Source organism: Callorhinus ursinus, unplaced genomic scaffold (genome assembly GCF_003265705.2).
Source record: "Callorhinus ursinus isolate GAN/ISIS: 27379988/994484 unplaced genomic scaffold, GSC_fseal_2.0 scaffold28, whole genome shotgun sequence".
Taxonomy (NCBI): Eukaryota; Metazoa; Chordata; class Mammalia; order Carnivora; family Otariidae; genus Callorhinus; species Callorhinus ursinus.
This window is the reverse complement of record NW_027397090.1, coordinates 17887107-17910379: the sequence shown is the minus strand read 5'-3', so window position 1 is coordinate 17910379 and position 23273 is coordinate 17887107. Positions and strand designations below refer to the sequence as shown.

At 49.9% G+C, this 23273-nt stretch overlaps 1 protein-coding gene across 10 annotated transcripts in view; it reads right to left on the bottom strand.

The window, feature by feature from the left end:
* Positions 1–23273, bottom strand: part of AUH (AU RNA binding methylglutaconyl-CoA hydratase) — a 384072-nt gene that overhangs the window by 122786 nt on the left and 238013 nt on the right. The window contains exon 12 of one of the 10 annotated variants that reach the window (XM_025891644.2): positions 19909–20004. The exons of the other annotated variants lie outside the window; for them this stretch is intronic. Within the exon in view, the coding sequence (XP_025747429.1) occupies positions 19977–20004 (28 nt within the window). The 3' untranslated portion in view covers positions 19909–19976. Of the gene's footprint in view, positions 1–19908; positions 20005–23273 lie in introns of those variants that run through there. 10 annotated transcript variants of the gene reach the window in all.

Below are 23273 nucleotides of genomic sequence, written 5' to 3'. Positions count from 1 at the left end.
GATTTAGTACAAGGAACTGGCTCACGCGATTATGGAGCCCAGGAGAGCCCATGGGGTAGTTTCAGCCCGAAGGCAGGAAAGGAGCTGATGTCCAGTTCCAAGATTGTCGGGCAGGAAGAATTCTCTCTTATTCTTGGGAAGGTCCACCTAATTGGGCTATTCGGGCCTTCAACTGATTAGACGAGGTCCACCCAGGTGGGTGGGAGGGACTCTGCCTTGCTCAGTCTACCAGACCAAATGCGAATCTCTCCGGAAACACTCTCATGGACACACCCAGAATCATGCGTGACCAAATATCTGGACACCCCGGGTGCTCCTCCAAGCTGATGCATAAACCTAACCATCAAAACCTGTATTTTAATATAATCAATTTTCTCAGGAATCCCATGTTTTGGTTTTCTGTTGCTAAGTAACAACACCCCCCCCCAAACACACACACAAAATAAATAAAAACCAAACAACCTTATGGCCTAAAGTGCCAATTTCTTTTGCCGATGATTCTGCAGGTCAGGAGATGGAAGGAGGTCCAGCTGGGCAGCTCTGATCTGCCCCACGTGGCGTGGGCCGGGCTGGGGGAACCTGCAGGTTAGCTTGCCGCCTCCTCAGTGCTCCTCACCTTCCTCTGAACATGGCACGCCAGGCCGCACGCCTTCTCACACCTGGCAATCTCTGGTCATACCTCCACCACGAGCTCCCTTCCCAAGCAGAGGCGGATGGAGGGCCTGGGACGGTGTCCTGTCTACCTCACTCTGTTGGTCCAAGTATTGTCAGGGCCTCTGATTTGGGGGGGTGGGGACATGGACCCTCCGAGCTTGGTGGGGGGGGTAACAAGGTGATTATGAAGGAAGGCCTGTGGCCCAGGGGACACTGTCCCTCCATCACTGGAACGTCTGATCTGCCTGTCCATCCCATGTCCTTCATCTATTAAAAGCATCATTCTGACCAGGCCCCTGTGGGCTTCACCCAGCTGCCGATGAGGCCCATGGCACAGCTAGGCTGAGAACCCTGTGCCAAGCCACCCGGTTACTCCACTGGGAGAAAAGGAGAAAGGGACTCCGTTAACTTGTGTATTGGCTGAACCAGACACCGCTGGAGAGGGCAGCCTCGTGGGTCTATGAGGTGCTTGCTCTCCTAGATTCACCATGAGTTCAATGACACACTCTAGAAGTCTCAGGCAAGGGTAAAATGCAAATGGGGTGATCCGTTACCTCTGGGAACGCATCACATCCCCATCATTCCCCTTTTTCAGAGCTGCCAGGTTGCTTTCTGGGATGCACCCCTGGTCTTGCATCCAGGCCAGAGTCCTCCCTAGGAGGGCACCACCCAGAAGTTCCCCATCCCCGTGACATCCCATTGCCAGCCTCCCAGACCTCCCCAGGAGGAGCCAGCCCAAGGACGCCAACCAACCAGGAGGGCCCTGCTCAGCTCACAGGACGGAAGGGTTCCCGCCAATCCCTGGACTTGGAGAAAGCGTTTTTCCTGCTCTCTCAGCTTCTTGTGTTAGGGGATTGACTCAGGAAGGAAAGGAGCCGGGTTCTCACCTCCCACATTGGCCCTGTGAGCAGAGGGGGCCAGGGAAGTGGCGTTGGAGCAGGGCCTGTGGCTGAGGAGTGAGTCGCCGGCTGGTGGGGCCTGGCCTCCCCGGTGCAGAAAGTTGTCGCAAAAACAAGGACGGTTGGCTCCATCCCGCCACTGACAGAACCACGAAGTCGGCAAAAAGTGCCACAGTGAGCACAGACCGCGGCGCCTCGTGGCGCGTGAGCCCTCGGAGCCCACTTCCCTGCCCCGCGTGGTCGGGGCGTGGACGGGAGGGAAGCAGGTGCATTAAATCGCCCGGCAGGACTGCGTGCATGTCCGGGGTCCTCCCCTCCCCCGAGACCCTCAGCCAGCAAAGCCCACCCGGTCCCCCTTCCTCACACCTCACCCTGCCCTCGAGGAATAAAAGAAACTCTTCCATCGGATTCGCTTTTAAAGTGCCTGCTCCAGGGAGAAGCCAGGAGCCGACAAGGTCCCAGCAATTTCCATCTCCCTGGGGAGGGGAGGGCAAGCAGCGGCTGCCGCTCCAGGGTATTTAGAGCCTTTCCACGTAACCTGAGTTCCCGTTGGCAAGTGTTCAGATGAACTTTCTGCTAAAATGTGCTAATGTGGGGATGGACAGGCCAGCACACTGTGCTCAGAAGCCTTCCCCACGGCCCTGGCACCTCAACGCCCACGGGACTCCGGGCTCGGCTGCACCGAACCCACTTTGTCGTGGAGGTCAGGCTGGCTGGACACGGGCTGCCAGCACTTGTGGAGGGAGGAGAGGTGACTGCAGAGGATGCACGGCTGCAGAAGGACAGCACCTCCACGGCCCTGCCTCTTCTCCCTGGACGAGGGAGCACGGCGGATATGGGACCTCTGACCCGGACCCCAACACTGGAGGCTCCAACCAAATACTTGAAAGAAGTTGAGAGGAAATGTCTAGATAAAGCCCAACGAGGCAAGCAAGTCCTGTTTCCTAACCCGGAGATTTAGCTTCATGCTACAACGTGCAGAGGGAAGGTTAACGCGGTGATGAAGCCAAGCAACAAGGTCTGGAGCCTCAGCCCCTCCATCCAGGAGGCGATCGCACCTCGGGTCAGGTGAGGGGCAGCTCATGGGCGCACCAGGTACAAGGGACGGGAGGCTCACCTACACACCGGGTACAGGCGCGGGGCTGAGTGGCTGACATCCGGTAGGGGAGCCGGGTCCTTAGGCAGAGACTCAGCAGGGCCTGGCTGAATCTCTGCCCCAGTAAAGCCATCACTACGCTCCGTCTCTATTTTTAGAGCTCGGCATTTAAAAGGTCAAGTGCCTTCTAAAGTATTTATTTTTCTCTCCAGTGATTGTGCTCTGATTGCAGTGACAGCCCCACCCCCGCCTACCCTAAACACAGCTTACTCTTCACCCGAATTGCCAACAAAGCTTGACATTCACGGTGCTTGGGGTTTGGGTGTTCTCTTCATCTGGCTCCAACCCTGACTCCCGGTGCCACAAGAGCATGGTTAGCCGCTCAGGAAAAGCACATGTATGCAACCTGAACCGCCCAGGGTGCGGGCCCCTGCAGGAAGTCCACGGCCTGGGTCCAGGGCCAGCCTGGACTTCTGAGTCTGTCTGTGGAGAGCTACGGGGCCACCTCGGTCCTGGCTGTCTCCTGTCACCTCTTGCCCTGGGCTTCTCTGCCTGTCCCTCTGCGTCACAGAACCCGTTGCTCTCCCAGGATCATCGAGGCCCGGATCAAGCCCATCCGCCATTCCCCATAGCACGTGTTCCACACAGGCCTGGGCTCCCAGATAACAGACAGAATCCCCACCCCCAGGAGGGGACCAGACCCTGCTCTGCAGACACCCTCTCCTCTGTTCTGCCCTGCCTCCGGCCACCAGCACATGGAGTCCCACTGCAGCCCCCTGCACAGGATGCCCTTTGGGCAGGTCCCCTCTCCAGAGTCCGGGCCTCCCTTCCCTCCCAGGGCCTCACTGCTACAGAAAACGCAGTTAGGGTCACTTCACCTGGAGCCCCGAAGCAGGCGGGCTGAGGCGCTGTGGGATGGACCAGCAGACTCGGGGGCGTCCGAGAAGCTGGCCTGAGGCCCCGGGACTCTGCCCGGCAGGCTGCTCAGCCCCAGCCTCCAGGAGGAGGACAAGGAAGTGGGTAGAACTCTCTTCCAGCAGCTGCCCGAATCCTTGGCCGGTCAAAGCGCTTCTCCCAAGGCAAACACACACTTGTTGCCCCAAACACCAGTTTGCATGAGGAAGCAGCACCTTTCATGTCCAGTGAGAAGTAACTGTATTTGGGTGGTTTCGTCAATGTTCCTGAGCCAGAGTCATCTCTCAGAGACAGAACAGGGCTACTGAGAATGGAAACTGAGGGAGACAGTGAGTTTCGGGGGACGGCCTCAGTAAGACCACAGACCCACATGGGTGTTCAAATGTGCCGTACACACTTACCCCTTTCCCCACAGGGCTTACCCTCCTGCTCACCGAAGCCACGCTTTCACGTGGCCTGCTCCCTCCTGGGACCCATGAGCCCTCCACCCTCACCCACAAGCTCTCCTTTGGGGGAACTGAGGGAGCACGGCCCATATCCTGGGCCCACATGGCCCTGGGGCCCCACTCATGGATGAAGGTGCCTGGTTGCACCAGAGCATTACCTGCCCTGGGTGCCGGACGCGTCCCTCCACCTTCTCGGAGACCGCCCTTTGCCCACACCATTATCCGCCCCCCTCTGCGGCTCATTCCAACAGCAAGAAGACATGGCATAGTGTGGCAGTCTGTGGAAATGCAGGAACCATGGACTCAAGCTGTGCATACTCTGCATGATTATCATCTCATGTAACAACACGGAGCATTGACGTAGTCAGAATTATTTGGTCAATTGGTTATAAGTTAATTCTCACTTTCCAAAGTAGTTGGTCAGTAGATGATATCTAAAACCCCAAAGTCAAGAAAGAGTAGTATCCAAAATACACAGGACTGTGGAGGTTGTTAAAATCAAATGCTAATGGAGACCAGTCTTCAAGGTTCCCTGAGCAAACAGTACAAGTTTAGTCATGCAGGGAAAGCTTGATTTCACTTATTTTGCAAGACTGACTGGACCTGGGTCATCCCTTGCTTGTGCCTCTGAACACCACAAGCAAAACCTGAACTGCTTCCCAAGGTTGGTATGAGGTAACCACTGACCAGTTCCATATAACTTGAGAACATTCTAGCATTATGACCAGTCCCTGGGAAGAACACAGTCACCGACTTCTCCCCATATGGGCTGCTTTATGACCATCTACCCCTGAGCCTCCTTCCATGCTCTGGTTTGAGTGCTCCTGGTTTGCAAACTGCCTTTTTGGTGTGTGCACAATAAACTTTTACTAATTGCTACTGTGGTGATTCGCTGGTTTAACTTCTGTTATTTCTGAATTTTCAACAGAGGTAAATACCAACTGAAATACTAGAAATAACTGAAAAGGGATGGCTCCAGGGAGGGAGACTCAGGGATGGGGACACAGGAGAGGAAAGTGCTTTTGAACTTGGTGACTCTCCTAAACGCAATTAACTTAACGAAGACATGAGTCAGGGTAGTAGAGAGAAGAGCCTGGTGCATGGACCTGTGAAGGAAGCAGATGAGCAAAAGGCGCTGGTGGATGGTAAGTTGCAGGGAAGTTGCACGTGGACCAAATGCACCTGTTACATATTTGTTCTATTCCGAAAGCATTTCATCTCATCAGTTTAGAATGGCGGTTCTCAGAGGGGGAAGGGAGACACTCAGGGGGTCTCAGGGCTCGCCTAAGGCATTCTGAGAAAACAGGCGGGCGATGGGGCTCTTGAACCAGCTTGGTGGTCCCTGCAGGAAATGATGGGTTATATATGCCATTTCCAGATGCCCATCCAGACTTGAAAATCTGCCCCAAGCCAAGAATGCGGTGGCTGCCAACCACAGAAAGGTGATGATTCTGTACCATTTTAGTAATAATAACATTTCATTTCTACTAAGGATTCTTCAAGATCTACGAACACACAAGTTAGCCATTTCATGCTAATACTTTCTTATAAACTGAAAGACAGTATCATCTGCAATAATGTCGTTCCTGTTAAGCTTTGACCACCATCTGCCACGGACCCTTATTCATCTCCTAGTTTTGTTTTTTAATAAATGTTTAGTTTTGGAGTGGCTTCATATTTACAGAAGAGTCGCAAAGGCGGTGCACCCCTCCCCTGGCTTCCCCCATTGGTAATGTGCCATGTAACTGCCGTGCACCCGTCAATACAGATGGGGCAGTGGAACTACTAACTAAACTCCAAACTTTACTCTGGGCTCTCCAGTTTTTCTACTAGTGTTCTTTTTTGTTCCAGGATCCCACACTGCATTTGCCATCCCTGCTTTTCATTTTTTTTTTTAGCTTTAGTCACGAAGCATCAAATGCTTGGCTCTATCTTCAATTTTAGCAAGACCTAGTAAATCAGTCATGTGGCAAAAGTAAGACAAGAGGTAAAGTCGAAGTCCTTTATATATCGGAAAATAAATGTTACTCGTGCAGTTCTGTCTGCACTTTCCTTTCCTAAAAGACCCTGCAGCAGTGGGAAGCAATCGTGTGTTGCAGGGCCCTCAGCTGCAAAGGGGCATACACTACATCTCTCGCTTGCCCCTTGTCTACCCCTCAACTAGTTGGGGTTCTCCAGAGAAGCAGAACCAATAGGGTGTGTGCGCATGGGGAGGGAGGTTTTTGATAAAGAGAGGCTCATGCAAGTCCAGAGGCCACCAAGCCCCAAATCTGCAGGGTGGCCAGCAGGCAGAGACCCAGGGGAGACCTGATGTTGCGGTCCAAGTCCTGAGGCTCTCTGCTGCGGACTTCCCTCTTCGTTTGAGGAGTTCAGTCTCTTGTTCAATTCAGTCCTTCAACTGTTTAGATGAGGCCCACCACATTAAAGAGGGCAATCTGCTTTCCTCAAAGTCCACCAACTTCAATGTTAACCTCCTCCCAAAACATCCTCACAGAAACATTCAGAATAACGTTTGACCACATGTCTTGGCACAGTGGCCCACCCAATTTGACATATAAAATTAACACACATCACAACCTCTTCTTTTTTCCTCTGTGGTGTCCCACAAAAGGCTCCAGAAAAGTGGGAGGGAGTCAAACACTGGCCTGCAAGAATGGCCAATGAAAACGCACTGGTTTGCACTCTGTAGGGGAGATTCAATATGCATGTGCGTAAGTTCAGCTTGTTGCTTGTTTTGACCAGGAAGCTTTCTGGTGTGCATTGGAATAAAGGGTGTGGGGGCTGTAAAAGTGAGATTCTGTCATGTATCCTTCAGGAAAGATGCATAAGAAGTGGTTCTGGCTCTGACCCTGGGGCACCTGACATGCATGAAGGGCTTTCCTGGAAAGGCTAGTCCATCTCCAAAGTCAAGACAGTGAGCCAAAAACAGACACTATCATGTCTCAGATCCCTGGTGATCCTGGGGATCAGAAGGAAATGCAAGGGCGACCTGGCTGTGTGGGTCAAACCACAGAGGCTCTGCTGGAAGAAACCCCCAAGGCCCATTGGCTGCCACCTGCTGAAGCAGGGGTGAGTGCAGGATGGAAGCATGGGAGAATGCACCTGACATGATTTCCATGCAGAGACGCACCTCCAAACTCAAGGGGAGGAAGGAACCAAAGCACAGGTGACAATAGGGCACAGCATCCCTGCTCTGCACAGGTGCCCACAGAGCATCCTGGACCTTGATTTCTAGACCCGGTAGCAAATGGAGACTCCTACCAAAGGAGCTATTAACTTTCTTTTATTTCCAGTAAATTCCAGCCAAAACCAGAGGTTACCCTTTGGAGTTTGAAATACAGACATACAGGAGGAGTAAAGTAGGAACATTGCATAGCAGGTGGAAAATTTGTAGAGCTCCAACATTCTCCAGCATTTTAGAACAAGGGGGCAGATCCTATGGAAGATTTAGGTTCCCCTGATAGAAATGCCCTCTTAGTTGGGCAAATGCAGATTTTCAAATATGCTGCAGAGCCCTTGAGGTCATGCATGACTCATGTATAGATCCACCAGACTGGAGAGAGGTTGCTGCATTGCCCACCTCCACTCGCTACTGACCACAAGTGTGACCACAAGTGATGTCTGGGAAGACCTTGCCCCATAAGGCCTGGCACCATGTCAGAGCCTGATCATTCTGGGGTCCCTTCAGAAGTTGCTCATTAAATGCTCCCCATAGGGATGCACTGAGCTGGATGACGGGGCTCTGAGACAAGGTCCTACAAATGAAGCCCTCCTCTACGGTGCTGGCATGACTCGTGAGTCTATGGCATGACTCGTGAGTCCGTTCAATGCAGAGGGAGCCCAGTGTAAGTGATGGACTTGAGTTAATACTAGCGTATCAACATTGGCTTACTAATTACAACAAATGGAATCCACATGAATGCAAAATGTTAGTAATAGAAGAAACTGGGTCTGTGGAACTCTATGAAGTATCTGCTCAATTATTCTATAAATCTAAAACTCTACTGAGAAGACTGTCAGAATCTGCTGATGGCAAGAAGGTTGGGAGAGCATGACACATATGTATAAACAGCTCGTATGCACAGAATATTTCTGGGAAGGTTTCTGGGTGTCTGAGGGCAGCGCTGGGAAAGACACTTAATTATCTACCTTTTCATTTCCTTTGAATTGTGTATGACATGCATACATTACCTACTCAACAATAAATAAAATAAAATTCAGTAACACGAGAATAAAGGAGCTAAAATAAAACTATTCCATACCTTAAGTAGAAGCAAAGTTCTGGGAAGAAAGAGAAGCAGAAGCAGACAAATCTAACTGAAGAAAGAGGCGAACCACACACCCAAACCTTAGATGCGCTTGGGTGGTTTCTGTTTTTATCTTGGCCCAAATAGCCCTTCAAATGTTGGTAAATTCCAAATGAAAGTCCAGATGTTCAACTTCTGAGCAACAACACGGTGGTCATACAGTAATCACTGGCTCACATGGGACACCTGGCTAGAGCCAAAGACACAGCAGTGGTCTCTATGTTTCCTCATAATGAGTCTCTCCTCTCGCTCACAGATGTTTCTAGCCTGTGGATGTAGTTGGCTCTTTCGCTCAGTCAACTCTTCACATGAGAGATACCCAACAGAGGCAAAGATGCCATATTGCCCCCATGGATTGCCCCAATCCACAGATTTCTAAACAAATCTAGAGGACAAAAAAAGCTGAAAAAAATCCAACAAGGCTGTTCACAAGAACTTGCTGGTTAATTAACAGACCAGGGTTGCAGCGCGAGGGTGGGAACAGTGGAGAGATGGTTATTGTGTTGGTGTTTTCTGATTTAATAAGGAAAAAATCCTGAACTCCTATTAATGGAGCATGTTATTTTAGGGCAACAAGGTGACACGGGGCCAAAGTTTCTGGCTCTTTCTCCTTGGCAGTTTTTAAAATGTTGTTGAACATGTCGCTTTGTGGGTTCACTAGCTGTTTCTTCTCTTCATCAGACTGAAATGCTGTAACGACTTTAACAGCATTCTAAATTTCTGGCAAGGAGCTACAGGACCAAGAACCACTAGTGTCCTCTGCTTAGAGCCCCCTTGAAAGGTCAAGTGCTCTCGAGCTTTGTGGAAGTGGCACAAAAGTAACATTTTAAGTTTTGAGGATGTAATTCACTCCCAGGAGAGGGAAGGGGCCAGGCGGGCACTCCTGAGGCGTGGTGCCTCCAGCTCTGTCTCAGAATGTCCCTGCAAAGCTCTTTCTTGGGCTAACTCTTTCTGTTTCTCTCTGTTTAGCAGGTGTGTAGTCAGTTAGCTTCTGATTTTATTAGTGGAACTGAACTCATTGTAACCATAGCCAGAGATGCTAACAGGCACTATAGACAGTGGGATGCTTTGAAGGTGCCACCTGATTCAGGGTGCAGGGTGAGGAGATTAAGCCCAGGGAGGTATAAATGCCCCACAGGGCAGCATGCTAATGCCCTTGTGCATGAGGATTTCCTGGGGCATAAGTTGTAGGTGCCCTGCTAGGTCTAGTGAGTCCGGCGTTCTGGGATGGGAACCAGGAATGTGCCATGATTCCAGGCAGATCCGGCAACAACTATAGTTGGGGGAAACATAAGCATGGCTGAGGACAGGAATGATCCGTCCTTGTAGCCTGTATCAAAGGACTGGTGGGTAGTCTGGGGTAATCGCTGGAGAACGGGTCAAGGGTTCCTACATGTCTGTTCCTCCAAAGGCTCTGGAATCTACCTGGATCTCTACTACAGCCTGACAAGGGAAGTTTCAAAAGGTCAGGATATGGGACCTTACGGGATACTTTGCCATCGCAGTAATTACTGAGAGTAAAAACAGTTAAAGGATTGCACCAGGCAGCACGTCCTGTTCCCTCCCTGATGAGTGAGCCTGTGGAGATGATGCCCTGTAGCCCTCCCCATTCACCAGAGCCAGCGCCGACACTGGCCACAGCTGCCTCTGGGCACCGTGTCTCTCTGGCACTCTCTGGGGCTGCCTCCCTCAGTCCGGAATGCTCATGGGGCAGCCCTCCGCCAAAGAGGGTTGGGGGCTGGTGCATAAGCACCCCAGCTTCCTTGTCCCTGGTGGGGCGATCCTGAGTTCACCTGAGGAGCCCCAGTGGAGATGAGGCTGGGTCATCGCCCCTTCACTGGCTTTTCCTTCCACTTTCCCCTCTTGCTCACCTGTGCTTCCAGGGGTCACTGCCCAAATAAAGACTTAGAGCATGGCGTTATCTCAGGCTGTGCTGAGAGAATAAACCAAACTCAGATTCAAGCTTCTTGTCAGGAATGATTCTTCATCCTCTGCTCCCAATGAATTGTTTGGTGTGGTTTTTACGAATTAAGGGTAAGCAAGCAAACAAAAGTTATCACATCAGAATGGGATAAATCCACATGAACTGATCAGTTGTAAATTATTCGAAACATAGACTAGCAGAAAATCATGCAATAATAGAAATGCAAATCCAGGGGTGGCAACTGGCCGCTGGTGCTGAGCCTCTTGGCCGCGAAGCTAACATTCCACCTTTTAGTCTGGGGAAGTGACAGGTCTGGCATGATTCAGAAGAAGGAGATGACCTGGACACCTGGGTGGCTCGGTCGGTTGAGCATCTGACTCTTGGTTTTGGCTCAGGTCGTGATCTCAGAGCCCTGCATCAGGCTCTGCGTTCAGCATGGAGTCTGCTTGAGATTCTCTTTCCCTCCCTCTCTCTCTGCCTCTCCCCCTCCCCCGACTCTTGCATGCTCTCTCTCTAATAAATAAAAAAAAAAAAATCTTAAAAAAAGAAAAAGGATATGACGTCTGAAATCAAAGAAGGAAGGAGAACTACACTCAGTAGTGCAGATAACATAAGGCAAGCGACGGCGTGTGCTCGTGGCCATAGGGACCATGTGTGGCTGTGGCTATAAGGAATTAGATTTTATGCATAAAAATGTTAGAAATGGTTCATATTCTCATAGTGAACAGGACACATTACCTTACACCTCACCCACAAATATTAACTCAAGATGGATCATGGACTCAACTATAAAAAAAAGAAAACTACAAAACTTAGGAAAACTAGAACATCTTTAGGATCTCCTGCTAGTCAAAGAGCTCCTAGACATGACACCAAAGGCATCATCCACATAAGGACAAAGTCGATAAAGGGGGCTTCATCAAAATTAGAAACTTTATTAATTTTCTAATGCGAGGAGGATAAAGACACAAGCTAGCAACTAAGAAAAACTAATTGCAAACCATACATGCATCTGACAAGGAACGTGTATCTAGTATGTGAGGAACTCTTAAAACCCAACAATAAAGAAGTAATTCCAATTAGAAAATTGGTCCAAAAAAAAAAAAAAAGGAAAATGGGAAAAATACATAACACATCTCACCAAAGAGGATGTACAGATAGCAAAATACACCCATGGAAAGATGCTCCACATTATCCACCAGGGAAACATTAAGCCATGATCACCACACACCTGTCAGAGTGGCTAAAATAGAAAACAGTGACAACACCGAATGCTCAGGGGCACAGAGGGAGTGGACGCCTCCTGCACAGCTGGGAAGGAGGAACACAGAATGCTACAGCCAGCCTAGAAAACAGTTTGGCAGTTCTTTCTAAAACTGAACGTGCAATTAACATACAGCCCAGTAATTACACTCGGGAGCGTTTATTCCAGAGGTTAATGACTCTTAATACACACTAAGTAACAGGAGAAAAAATTTTTTAAATGATTATGAAAGCCAGAGATTCACCAAATAATTGGCTACTTAATAATCACAAACACAGTTTTTAAGTCTCAGAAAGGTTTTTAATTTCACCCTCAAAACTTAAGGAAACTTTGTCTTCAAAGCCTGAAGTTGTTTCTACTATTGGATTCTAGATGGATCTCTTTACTATCGGCCTGGGCACTCTGCTAAGGGGGTTTGAGGCAGCGTGGTGTCTGCACACCAGGACTTCCTCCACCAATTCCTCTCTGGTTCCAGGGGAGGCGCACAGGATGGAGGGATGTGTGGGTTTCAGACAGCAGCAGGGCTGGCCTGTAGGACTGCTGTGCTAGGGTAGCTGGGAACTGCCCAGAATCCAGAGGGTGGAGGGGACTATGAGCAAGCGGTGGTTTAACCCTGGGTGAAGAAGTGAATAGAAATGAGAGAGACCCACCCCGTGCGGTAAGGGGGTGGACTGCGCACACAGCCCTGGGGCCAGGCCCATGGCGGGGGTGGGGAGGGCACCCCCGACAGTGTCCATGGTCCCCCCACCTCTCAGCTTCACCCACAGCATTCAGAAAATGGAGATCACAAGCCTCGGGACTCTGTCTTGCGGCAAGAAATGACACCAACTAGGGCAAGTAAATACGTGTGCTGAGGTTCCCAGCACACCCAGGAATGACATGTGGGACGCAGAGGATCCTAAAGAGCTAGGATGACAGCAAGAGATTGCAGACAGTAAAACAGGTGAAAAGGCATTATCTACTAATCCAGAAAATGGAAAAGGAGGAGGGTTATCAAGCATGTCCTCTGCTCCATGGAGCTGCTCAGCTGCTCTCCTCAGCAGAAATAAAAGCTCTTTGAAAAGGCAATGATTTCATTTAAATGAATGAAAACATTCATTTAAAATGTCTTGCAATTATTGACACTCTCATTAGATCTTGGCAGGAGCAGGGTCCCCTTGCCTCCCATGTGTGCCTGCCACGGGAAGAGTCCCATTGATTAGGAGGGGAAATAAAATGAGAGTCCCAGGACACTGGGCTTGAAACACACGTGAGGTGAAGTTGATTGTCCCAGGATTGAGGAAGCTCGGAGCAGAATCGTCCACCTCACTGGCTTGCATCCTCTCTCTCTGTCTCTCCCCCGCTTCCCCCCCTCCCCCCCCACCCTTGAGCTCCGCCGGGCCGCCGGCCCAATGATTCATATTAAATTCTAGCTATATTCAGCACGAAAGTCATCTAACATCAGAGGATCAAAGTTATATCAACCAACAAGCACTGGGGAATTGATAAGCAGCTAAAATTAGGTCATCGTATAGCAGCGGCTTTTGATGGATGAAGTGAAATTTAGCCGCAGGTTTGCTATTTAAAGATCTGTTACAGATCTCTCTTCCTGTAGCTGCAATGAACTTGCAATAGAGTATCAGGCCTCTGATGAAATGTTTAATCATCCATGTTTGTGGCTGACTGTGGCAGAAATTTACAGGTTCCTTAAGAGAAGGTGCAGCTCTCAGGTTGAGCTGCGTAAATAAATGCATTTTAATTCCCGAGTCCAGAACATAACAGAGGCTATTTCTCCCTCCTCCAGGCGAATTCTGCAACGTCATTTTAATCACTTTTAAAAGCATTCTGTCAAACACTTCAGCCTGCAAAGCCCGACCTGGCTCAGTGTTTCAAAATTCTTCATCTACTTAGAGCAAGCACAATGCTCAATTGCCTGGGCTTCCTCAACCTGCTTCGGTGGCCTCGTTTCTTTCCTCTGACACTTTATTTTTATTTATTTATTTTTTTGTCAAAATGGAACCTTTAAAAATTTTTTATTATTATTGTTAGTTTCAGGGGTAGAATTTAGTGATTCATCAGTTGCATATAACACCCAGTGCTCATTACATCATGTGCCCTCCTTAACACCCATCACCCAGTTACCCCACCCCCCTACCTACCTCCTTTCCAGCAACCCTCAGTTTGTTTCCTAAGTTAAGAGTCTCCTTGGGCGCCTGGGTGGCTCAGCCATTTAGCGTCTGCCTTTGGCTCAGGTCATGATCCCAGGGTCCTGGGATCGAGCCCCACATCGGGCTCCTTGCTCAGCAGGGAAGCCTGCTTCTCCCTCTCCCACTCCCCCTGCTTGTGTTCCCTCTCTTGCTGTCTCTCTCTCTCTCTCTCTGTGTCAAAAAATAAATAAAAATCTTTAAAAAAAAAAAAAAGAGTCCTCTATGGTTAGTCTCCCTCTGTTTTTGTCTTATTTTATTTTTCCTTCCCTTCCCCTATGCTCATCTGTTTTGTTTCTTAAAGTCCACATACGAGAGAAATCATATGGTATTTGTCTTTCTCTGACTGACTTATTTCACTTAGCATAATACCCTCTAGTTCCATCCACATCATTGCAAATGGCATTCTTTCTGACCGCTGAGTAATATTCCACTGTATATATATACCACCTCTTCTTTATCCATTCATCTGTTGACGGACAACTGGGTTCTTTCCATAGTTTGGCTATTGTGGACATTGCTGTTATAAACACTGTATCCTTTGGATACACACCTAGTAGTGTACTTGCTGGGTCATAGGGTAGCTCTATTTTTAACTTTTTGAGGAACCTCCATACTGTTTTCCAGAGTGGCTGCACCAGCTTGCATTCCCACCAGCAGTGTAAGAGGGTTCCCCTTTCTCTGCGACCTTGCCAACACTTACTGTTTCCTGAGTTGTTAATTTAAGCCATCCTGACCAATGTGGGTGGTATTTCATTGTGGTTTTGATTTGTATTTCCTTGATGCCGAGTGATGTTGAGCATTTTTTCATGTGTCTGTTGGCCACTTGTATGTCTTCTTTGGAGAAATGTCTGTTCATGTTGTCTGCCCATTTCTTGATTGGAGTATTTGTTCTTTGGGTGTTGAGTCTGATAAGTTCTTTATAGATTTTGGATACTAGCCCTTTATCTGATATATCATTTGCAAATATCTTCTCCCATTCTGTCAGTTGTCTTTTGGTTTTGTGGACTGTTTCCTTTGCTGTGCAAAGGCTTTTTATTCTGATGAAGTTCCAATAGTTCATTTTTTGCTTTTGTTTCCCTTGCCTTTGGAGATGTGTCTAGAAAGAAGTCACTGTGGCTGAGGTCAAAGAGGTTGCTGGCTGCTTTCTCCTCTAGGATTTTGATGGACTCCTGTTTCACATTTAGGTCTTTCATCCATTTGGAGTCTATTTTTGTGTGTGGTGTAAGGAAATGGTCCAGTTTCATTCTTCTGCATGTGGCTGTCCAATTTTCCCAACACCATTTGTTGAAGAGACTGTCTTTTTTCCATTGGACATTCTTTCCTGCTTTGTCAAAGATGAGTTGACCATAGAGTTGAGGGTTCGTTTCTGGGTTCTCTATTCTGCTCCATTGATCTATGTGTCTGTTTTTGTGCCAGTACCATATTGTCTTGATGATGACAGCTTTGTAATAGAGCTTAAAATCCGGAACTGTGATGCCTCCAGCTTTCATTTTCTTTTTTAACATTACTTTAGCTATTCGGGGTCTTTTCTCATTCCATACAAATTTTAAGATTGTTTGTTTTAGCTCTGTGAAAAATGCTCGATGGTATTTTTGAAAGGGATTGCACTGAATGTGTAGATTGCTTTGGGTAGTATAGACACTTTAATAATATTTGTTCTTCCAATCCATGAGCATGGAATGTTTTTCCATTTCTTTGTGTCTTCCTCAATTTCTTTCATGACTGTTCTATAATTTTCAGAGTACAGATCCTTCACCTCTTTGGTTAGGTTTAGTTCTAGGTATCCTCTGGTTTTTGGTGCAATTGTAAATGGGATTCCTTGATTTCTCTTTCTTCTGCTTCATTGTTGGTGTATAGAAATGCAATTGACTTCTGTGCATTGATTTTATATCCTGTGACTTTGCTGGTATTTTTGAAAGGGATTGCACTGAATGTGTAGATTGCTTTGGGTAGTATAGACACTTTAATCAGTTCTAGCAATTTTTTGATGGAGTCTTTTGGGTTTTCTATGTAGAGTATCATGTCATCTATGAAGAGTGAAAGTTTGACTTCTTCTTTGCCAATTTGGATGCCTTTTATTTCTTTTTGATTTCCCTGCCACTTTAGAATCACACATGCCTTCCAGAATGGGGCACATTCCTCTCTTCGTTGTTTGGTTTCCAAGGATTCGGGCTGGGGACCGTGTTGTGTGGGGTCTGGGTGCCTGTGGCTGCACCCCCAGCCTGCACGGGTCTGGATCCTGCCCCCAGGGCCGAGTTGGAGCTGCAGGAATCTGCAAGGTTTGGGTCAGAGGTCGGTCCCAGCTCCCAGGGGCAGCCACAGCACCAGGCACACCCAGCACCACCAGCAGTGCCCAGGGACTGCTGAGCCTCCCCCTTATGGGCTCCAAAGGTAAAGACTGAAGAGTCGCAGTTGGGAAGGGGTGCAGGGTGGGGGGCTTCCGTGGGCTCATGTGATCACAGGGAGGCAAATGGGCCTTGAACTTTGGAAAGGCCAAGGACAGAGCCCCGCTCATGATGGAGACGGGTTCCAGCCAGGCGTGGTGGGCCCTGGTGCTGCCCCTCCCTCACTCCAGGGAAGGAGATCCTCCTCTTCTGGGCCCCAGGAGAGCCAGGTGTGAGTAAGGCTTGGGAAACAAGGGTGCCTGGGCTAGGGCCCCCCCTCTCTCTGGGGCTTGTGCAGCCTGGATTCTCTAGCATGCCACGGAGGGGACTGGTGCCAGGATGGGCTGGAAGATGGTCCCAGGGAGCCGGCAGGGCTTGGGGCCAGCCGTGGGACAGCAGAGGTCAAGGAGCAACCCTTCTGGATCTGCCAGTCACCCCTTCCCACCTCTTCCCTGCTGACTAATCACCCAAGGCCATGATTACCCTGTCATCCCAGAAATACCACCATGCCTGGCAATGGCTTTTCATATGCAAATTTCATGCCACTTGCTTCCCATTCTAACCAAACATTTGTACTGGCTTTGTTGGGAAGATAAACTCTCTGGGGGAGGCCTGCTGCTATTTTATTAAGCTGGTGCCTTAAATGGGGCAGCTTCTGAAATCCTACCGCTGTTCTCTAGAGCCCCTGGAGATAGCAGGAGGGGATGTGTGGAGGCCCCTTCATGGTTTCTTGTGATGCGGCGGGAGCTCACGTAGAGGAGCCCAGCTGACAGCCGGGAGCCTGCCATTCGCAACATGAACCACTGGATGTGTACCTCAAAGTGCTTGTTCCTGGCTATGTTTCTATATCTGATTTAGTCTGGGCTCCCCGAGAAGCCACCCTTGGATAACATTCCCATGCTTGAAGCATATTAGGAGGGTTAGTCCCAGAGCTGGGGCGGGGGCCAAGGGGGAGACAGGGAAATGAGATGGGTCAGGAAAGGCAGAAAGAAAGCCCGTTGTTATAGTTGTTGCTGGGGTAACTCAGCCTAATCCCAGTCAGGACCCCGGGTGCCAGGGTGGGACATGGAAGGAAGTCCCCAGGGAGTGTAAGCTGCTCTGGGCCCCTGGTGGGAGGCTCCTGGGGGTCGGGGGGCATGACCTGCAGGCGTCCTGGGCGCTGAAGAGTCCGGCCAAGCGTCCCGCCCCTGCTAGAGATGCAGGTGCTGGAGGCTGGGAGGTAGCAGGAACGCGCTGCCGGGGGGGGGGGGGGGGGGGGGGCTTGCTGGCAGCCCTAGCTATTCCATCCAAGAGTTCATCTTCAAAAGTGCTTTTCCAAAGCTCCGATCTGAGCCCCAGGTCAGGGGAGGTGGGACCCTTCTATTCGTGTTCACAGTCTCGGTCGCGTGCGCCTTTCCACACAGCAGGTGCTAAGGTCATCCCATGGGAGATGGCGTGCCCATGTATGGGCCCTTCAAGCCGAGGGCCTATTCCTTGAGGCCAGTAAGCTGCCACCCTGTAAATTACACCAGGGGTCATTATTAATCACCTTCATCTACCATCTGGATTGTATCACGATGGCACTGTAAGTCACGGCGGCAGATTCTATCTTCCACAGGGAGTCACACCTGAGGGGATAACCCACTCACCAGCTCTCCTTGGAGTGTGACACCAGTTTCCCCTCGAGAGGTGTGATCTAGACTCTCTTCTGGGGTGGACTATTGAAGCCCTAACTCCCAGGACCTCAGAATGTGACTGTGTTTGGAGACGGGGTCTTCAAATAAGTAATTAAATTTAAATGAGGTTGTTATGGGGGGCCTTAATCCAAGGTGACCGGTGTCCTTACGAGGAAAGGAAATTGGCACAGAGGTACAGGTGGAGGAAAGACCATGTGAGAACACAGGGTGCAGACAGCCGTCTACGTGCCCACAGAAGGCTCAGAAGCAGCTAGCCCTGCTCACACCTTGTCCCTGGACTTCGGACTCCAGGCTGTGAGGCGGTGAATGTCTGTTGTCCAAGCTGCAGTCTGGGGCACTTTGTTTTGGCAGCACCAGCAAACTCTTTAGCCTGGGCGGACTTTGTCCCTGCCTTACCAACAGAAGGCGGTGCACGTGACACTGTGTGACAGCAGGGCCTGGGTCGGCTTCCTGTCTCTCCCAGATACTTGCCCTCCGCACCCAGCCGCCATGCTGTGCGGGGCCCCAGCCGGCCAACACGGGGAGACAGTGGGGGGAAAGCTCTGAGACCCCAGCCAACAGCTGACAGCCATCACCAGACACATGGGGGAGTGGGGCTTCAGGGGACCCCAGGCCCCAGACTCAGGGTCCCTTCAGTGGAGGTCCCAGGCATGGTGGAGCAGAGGCAAACCACCCCTCTTCACTTTGTCTGAATTCCCAGTCTACCCAACCCATGAGAGTAATAATGAGCTGCACCATGATGCTGTATTTCTGGGTGACTGCAACAGCCTTGAACAGAAGCTAGTGTTGATCCTCAGTTTACCAAAGGAAAAAACCAGTGAAGATAAAGTCAATGACTTTTCAGGGCCACATAGCTGGAAAATGGTGGATGTGGGCAAGTGACTTCCCTGTGATGAATAGTTATCAAGAGTGTATTACAGGGACCGAAACACGCCCAGCTATTGGCCTGGGGGAGGCCTCCTCGAATGTGCACACAGGGTGTCTGCCCGCCACAAGGACTCCCCCCTGCCAAAGACTGTGTAAGCAAATCTGTTGGACGAATCCCAAGGAGTGGCGTATTTATTGAAAACATGTCCCCCCCAGAGGGATGGCCGAACTGATGTTCCACCGACAGCGTCGGACCCCCGTGCCAGCCCAGTCTTGGCAACGTTATGGGGTTTCTGATAATTGGCAATGCTTTTAGTCCTTCCACAATTATCTTTGAAACGTGATATAATATACTTAAATCAGTATGTGCTGAATTATAACTTTGAAGCTTTATCTGCTGTCCTCATGCTGGGAGAGGCGAGGAAAGCAGCATAATTATACCAGTTCCTTTTTCTTGCTCTCTCTGCATCTCCAAATTCTTGCTAATTATATAATTATCTCTAAATTGTCATGCTGGAGCGTTTGCATCCTGCTCCCTATCTGGAGTTTCCACACACGCGCGCTGCCTGCGCTTCTATATTTAAGCGGACTCGGTGCCCGCCGCCAGGTCTCCGATCCTAGCTCCCGAGCTGGGCGGCTGGCGCTGGGTCCGCCTCCGGTTGCCTGTCAGCAGGGCTCCCGGGGCCACATCTGCTGAGCCCTTATTTGTTGGTTGTTTTCTTGCTCCTGACTAGTTGGCAGCCTTTGTAGTATTGCATCTCACCCTCGGGTGTTTCCTACAAAGGACACACCTTTTTCTTACCTTTGACTTTCATGGAGATGCACGGGCTCAATATTTTCTTTGGCTTTTAGCCATTTTGAGTGTGTGTTGTTCACCTGTACTGGGTTTATAAGCCCAGGTCCTTTGCAGGGTCTCTTTTGATTATTACTAGCAGCTACGTGGGTGCGGCTCGTCGTGGACCAGATGCAGGTGAGGAATGGTGCTGGGAAGGGATGGGCAGGGGAGCAGGAATGGCTGACACCTAGCTTCGGCCCCGTCGCTGAGCAGCGTGCCCCGGGGCTGCTTTACCCGGACGGCTGGGGTTGCCAGTGCACCGCAAAGCCTGAGCTGTCCACTGTGCAGACTGTCCTCGCCTCCCCGTCTCTCCATCCCGAAGTCCGGACACCAGAGGACAGCTGCGGTTGACCAGTCGACTCCGTGTCGAGGGAATCCCTTCTTCCAGAGGGGCCCTGGAGTAGACCGCAGGCACTCACCGGCCACAGTCTCCCGTGTCCTGTGCTGTTTCTTCTGCTGCTGCTAGAATGGCTTTGCTGAAAGCTCTCCAGGGGAAATCATGTCCTTGTTTCAGTTCTGCCAGCTACCACTTAAGGGTCACGGCTTGTCTCCTACAATAGAACAGCTTTGCTAATTAAAAAAGATTAACCTTGGATAGAAACACAGCCTGAATGTATGCAAATTATATGAAACAGTGACTTGCACAGTGGGACAGAGGGAGCCTAAGGGACTTAAATCCTGTGAATAGCTATAAGATCAAGACAATCCCCAGGGCCGTTCCAGGGGGACGAGGCTACTGATGTCCAGGGTCCAGGGCCGGTCCACTGGGATGAGACCTCTGATGTCCAGGGTCCCCAGGGCCATTCCACTGGGACGAGGCTACTGATGCCCAGGGTCCAGGGCCGTTCCACTGGGACGAGGCTACTGATGTCCAAGGTCCAGGGCCATTCCCCTGGGACGAGGCTACTGATACCCAGTGTCCAAGGCATTTCTCTGGCTCTGGATGCACATTACCACCCCTGGGCCACTTGCAACCCCGTACAGATCACAGCAAGATCTTAGGGGGTGGGACTGTTGTTAGAAGGTTCCACAGCTTCCAGGGGATTTCAGTGATTGGCTCAGGTCTAGAGCCCTGGTCTAGACTGGAGTATGTGGCCTTTGGTTGGTGATCGGAGCCTGCTTTCTTCCTGAAGTAAATGTGAAAGTGAGTTCAGGTCAAGTCAAACACACTTGTCTCCTCGGGCCACAGGTGCCAACAAAAAGTAACAAATCAGAGGAAGCATCTACAGAGGCAGAGGGAGAGAGAAAATCCCAAGCAGACTCCCCCACTGAGTGTGGAGCCCGACCTGGGGCTCAATCTTATGATCTTGAGGTCATGACCGGAGCCGAAATCAAGAGTCGGACCCTTAACCACCTGAGCCACCCAGGCGCCCCAGTTGTAACTATTTTAAAGTGTACAATTCAGTGCCTTTTCATATATTTACAACGTTGGGCAACCATTACCACTATCTAACTTCAGAATATTTTCATCACTCCAAAAGGAAGCCCTGTGCCCTGTGCCCAGCCCTTCTGGCCTGTTGGTCGGGCTCTTGGCCTCACCCGGGTGACCCCAGGGGGGCCGTACACAACGCCGTGTGCTTATAGCTGCTGCTCTCCATCGGCTGGCCGCCCTCTCCAGCAAACACTTGTTAGGCTAGTTGGCATTGTCCGGCCTCAGACCCTTAGATCCCCCATCTCTGTCCTCCTTACCTACCCACACCCACGTCAACGCCATGGACTCTGGTTGGTGGTGGTTTATCACTGTCCACTTGTTTGGCGGAGCGGTTGGTGGGGACACCCTGTCACCTGGTTTTGTTATCCATGGTGCCCATGGGACCCTGGGTTTCCTCTCTGATTGCTCTGTGTTTGAGTGAGGGGTGGGGAGTGGGGTGAAGGTTGGGAGAGAGCGGAGCCAGCTTTTATGAATTCTCTGTTGAGGCCCCTGAGCTGAGGAGTTTGGAGCTCACCTGGCACCTCTCCTAGGAAGTGATTTAAATCATTAAGAAAAGGTCAAGTTGTTTTCAAAAACTCTTTTTTTTCTTAAGATTTTATATATTTATTTATTTTAGAGGGAAAGAGAGTATGGTCATAAGCAGGCAGAGGAGCAGAGGGAGAGACACAAGCAGATTCCATGTCTGGAGCTGGGTGAGGGGCCTGATCCCAGGACCCTGAGATCATGACCTGAGCCAAAATCAAGAGTCAGATGCTCAACGGACTGAGTCACTCAGTTGCCCCAGAAAACCCCTTTTAAGAAGGAAAGGAAAAGGGGGCACCTGAGTGGCTCAGGTGTTCGAGCGGCTGACTCTGGATTTCAGTTCAGGTCATGGTCTCAGGGTCATGCGATTGAGCCTGGCCTTGGGCTCTGTGCTCAGCGGGGATTCTGCTTCAAGATTCTCCCTCTCCTTCTGCCCCTCCCCCCTCAAATAAATAAACAAATAAATCTTTAAAAAAAAAGGAAGGAAAGGAAAGTTATAATATGGCTTATAAATATTTGTTCCTAAAATGCTTAATTTTAAAGGCAATTTAATACTACCTGGAACTTTAATATATGTGCAAGTATTCAGTCTCCAATGATCTGAATAGATGTAGGTGTGTATGTGTGTATTCGTCTACAGCTTTCTGGAGCTCAAGTGCAGGGTTTCAGAGTTGCCTTTTAAAGAATGTTATCTATCAAATATTAAATTCTGCTGTGAGTTCTGTCTTCCCTTGACTGTCAGGACAGAGCCAGACCTCGAACTCCTGAGCTAGCCGGTGGATCGATTTCCATGTGCATACAGGGGTGCTGGGGTTTGAACCGGAGACAGTACATGCTTGGTCCCAACTCACAGGATGACACCAGGAGAGCGCAGACCAGGGCTCCGGGCAGGATGGCGGGTCAGGAACAAGCCCTGCCTCCCCACCCGCCTCCTACCCCCCGTTGACGGGACCACGAGATTGCCAAGAAAAATGCAGGAACTCATGCTCATCTTGTGTTTAGAGTTCTCTTAAGATTGCCTTGCTTCTCTTTCCTGTGAGGCTGCATCTTACCTGCCCTTGGGCAGTCCTTCCACAAACCTTTCTGGTAATGAGCTTTCTTAGCTCAATTAAATTATGCCACATTCCCACAAGAGCTTTCAGAGGGAGTACAAATGGATTGGCTCCAAGAGCTGGATTGTCAAGCCTCACATTGCCCTCAAATTCTCAGGTGACCTACATTCTTCCTGCATTCCTGAAGTGTCACTGGGCAAAGAGCTGGGGAACTCCGTACAGACTGGGCAGCTGGTGCAGCCCTTTGCAGATGTGACAACTCCAAAATCACCCCAAGGGCCAGTCAAGGGGTGTGCCCATGCTGCCCGAGCACAGAACAGACTGACAACACTGTATCTCAGAGAAACTGCACTTCGAAGACCAGGAGTAAGAGCAGCACAGAGAATGAGGCAAAGCGCTCTCAAAAACAGTGAGGTTATTTTTACAGTACATATGTGGTTTTGGTGTTTACTTCTTCTTATATTTACTTCTATATGAATTGGAGTTATTTGTGGCAAATGAATATTTGTGGCAAACGAAAGAAACCTGTATCAGAGATTGATGACAACAGCCCAGAAAGGCAGATAAAGAAGTCACTCCTCACTAGGATGCAACAGGGTGGGGGTGGGGGGGGTTAGTCTACAAGCCTGATGATGGTCTTATGCATTCACAAACATTTGCTGCCTACACACGTTTTGCTTATTCATGGAAAATCAGAGATTTGAGCAGGAAGTGTTTGTGAGTGGAATATACTGAAGTCTGTAAGATGGATGGATGTGGATGGATGAATGGATGGATGTGTGGTGGATGGATAGAGAGATGAATGGATGGATGG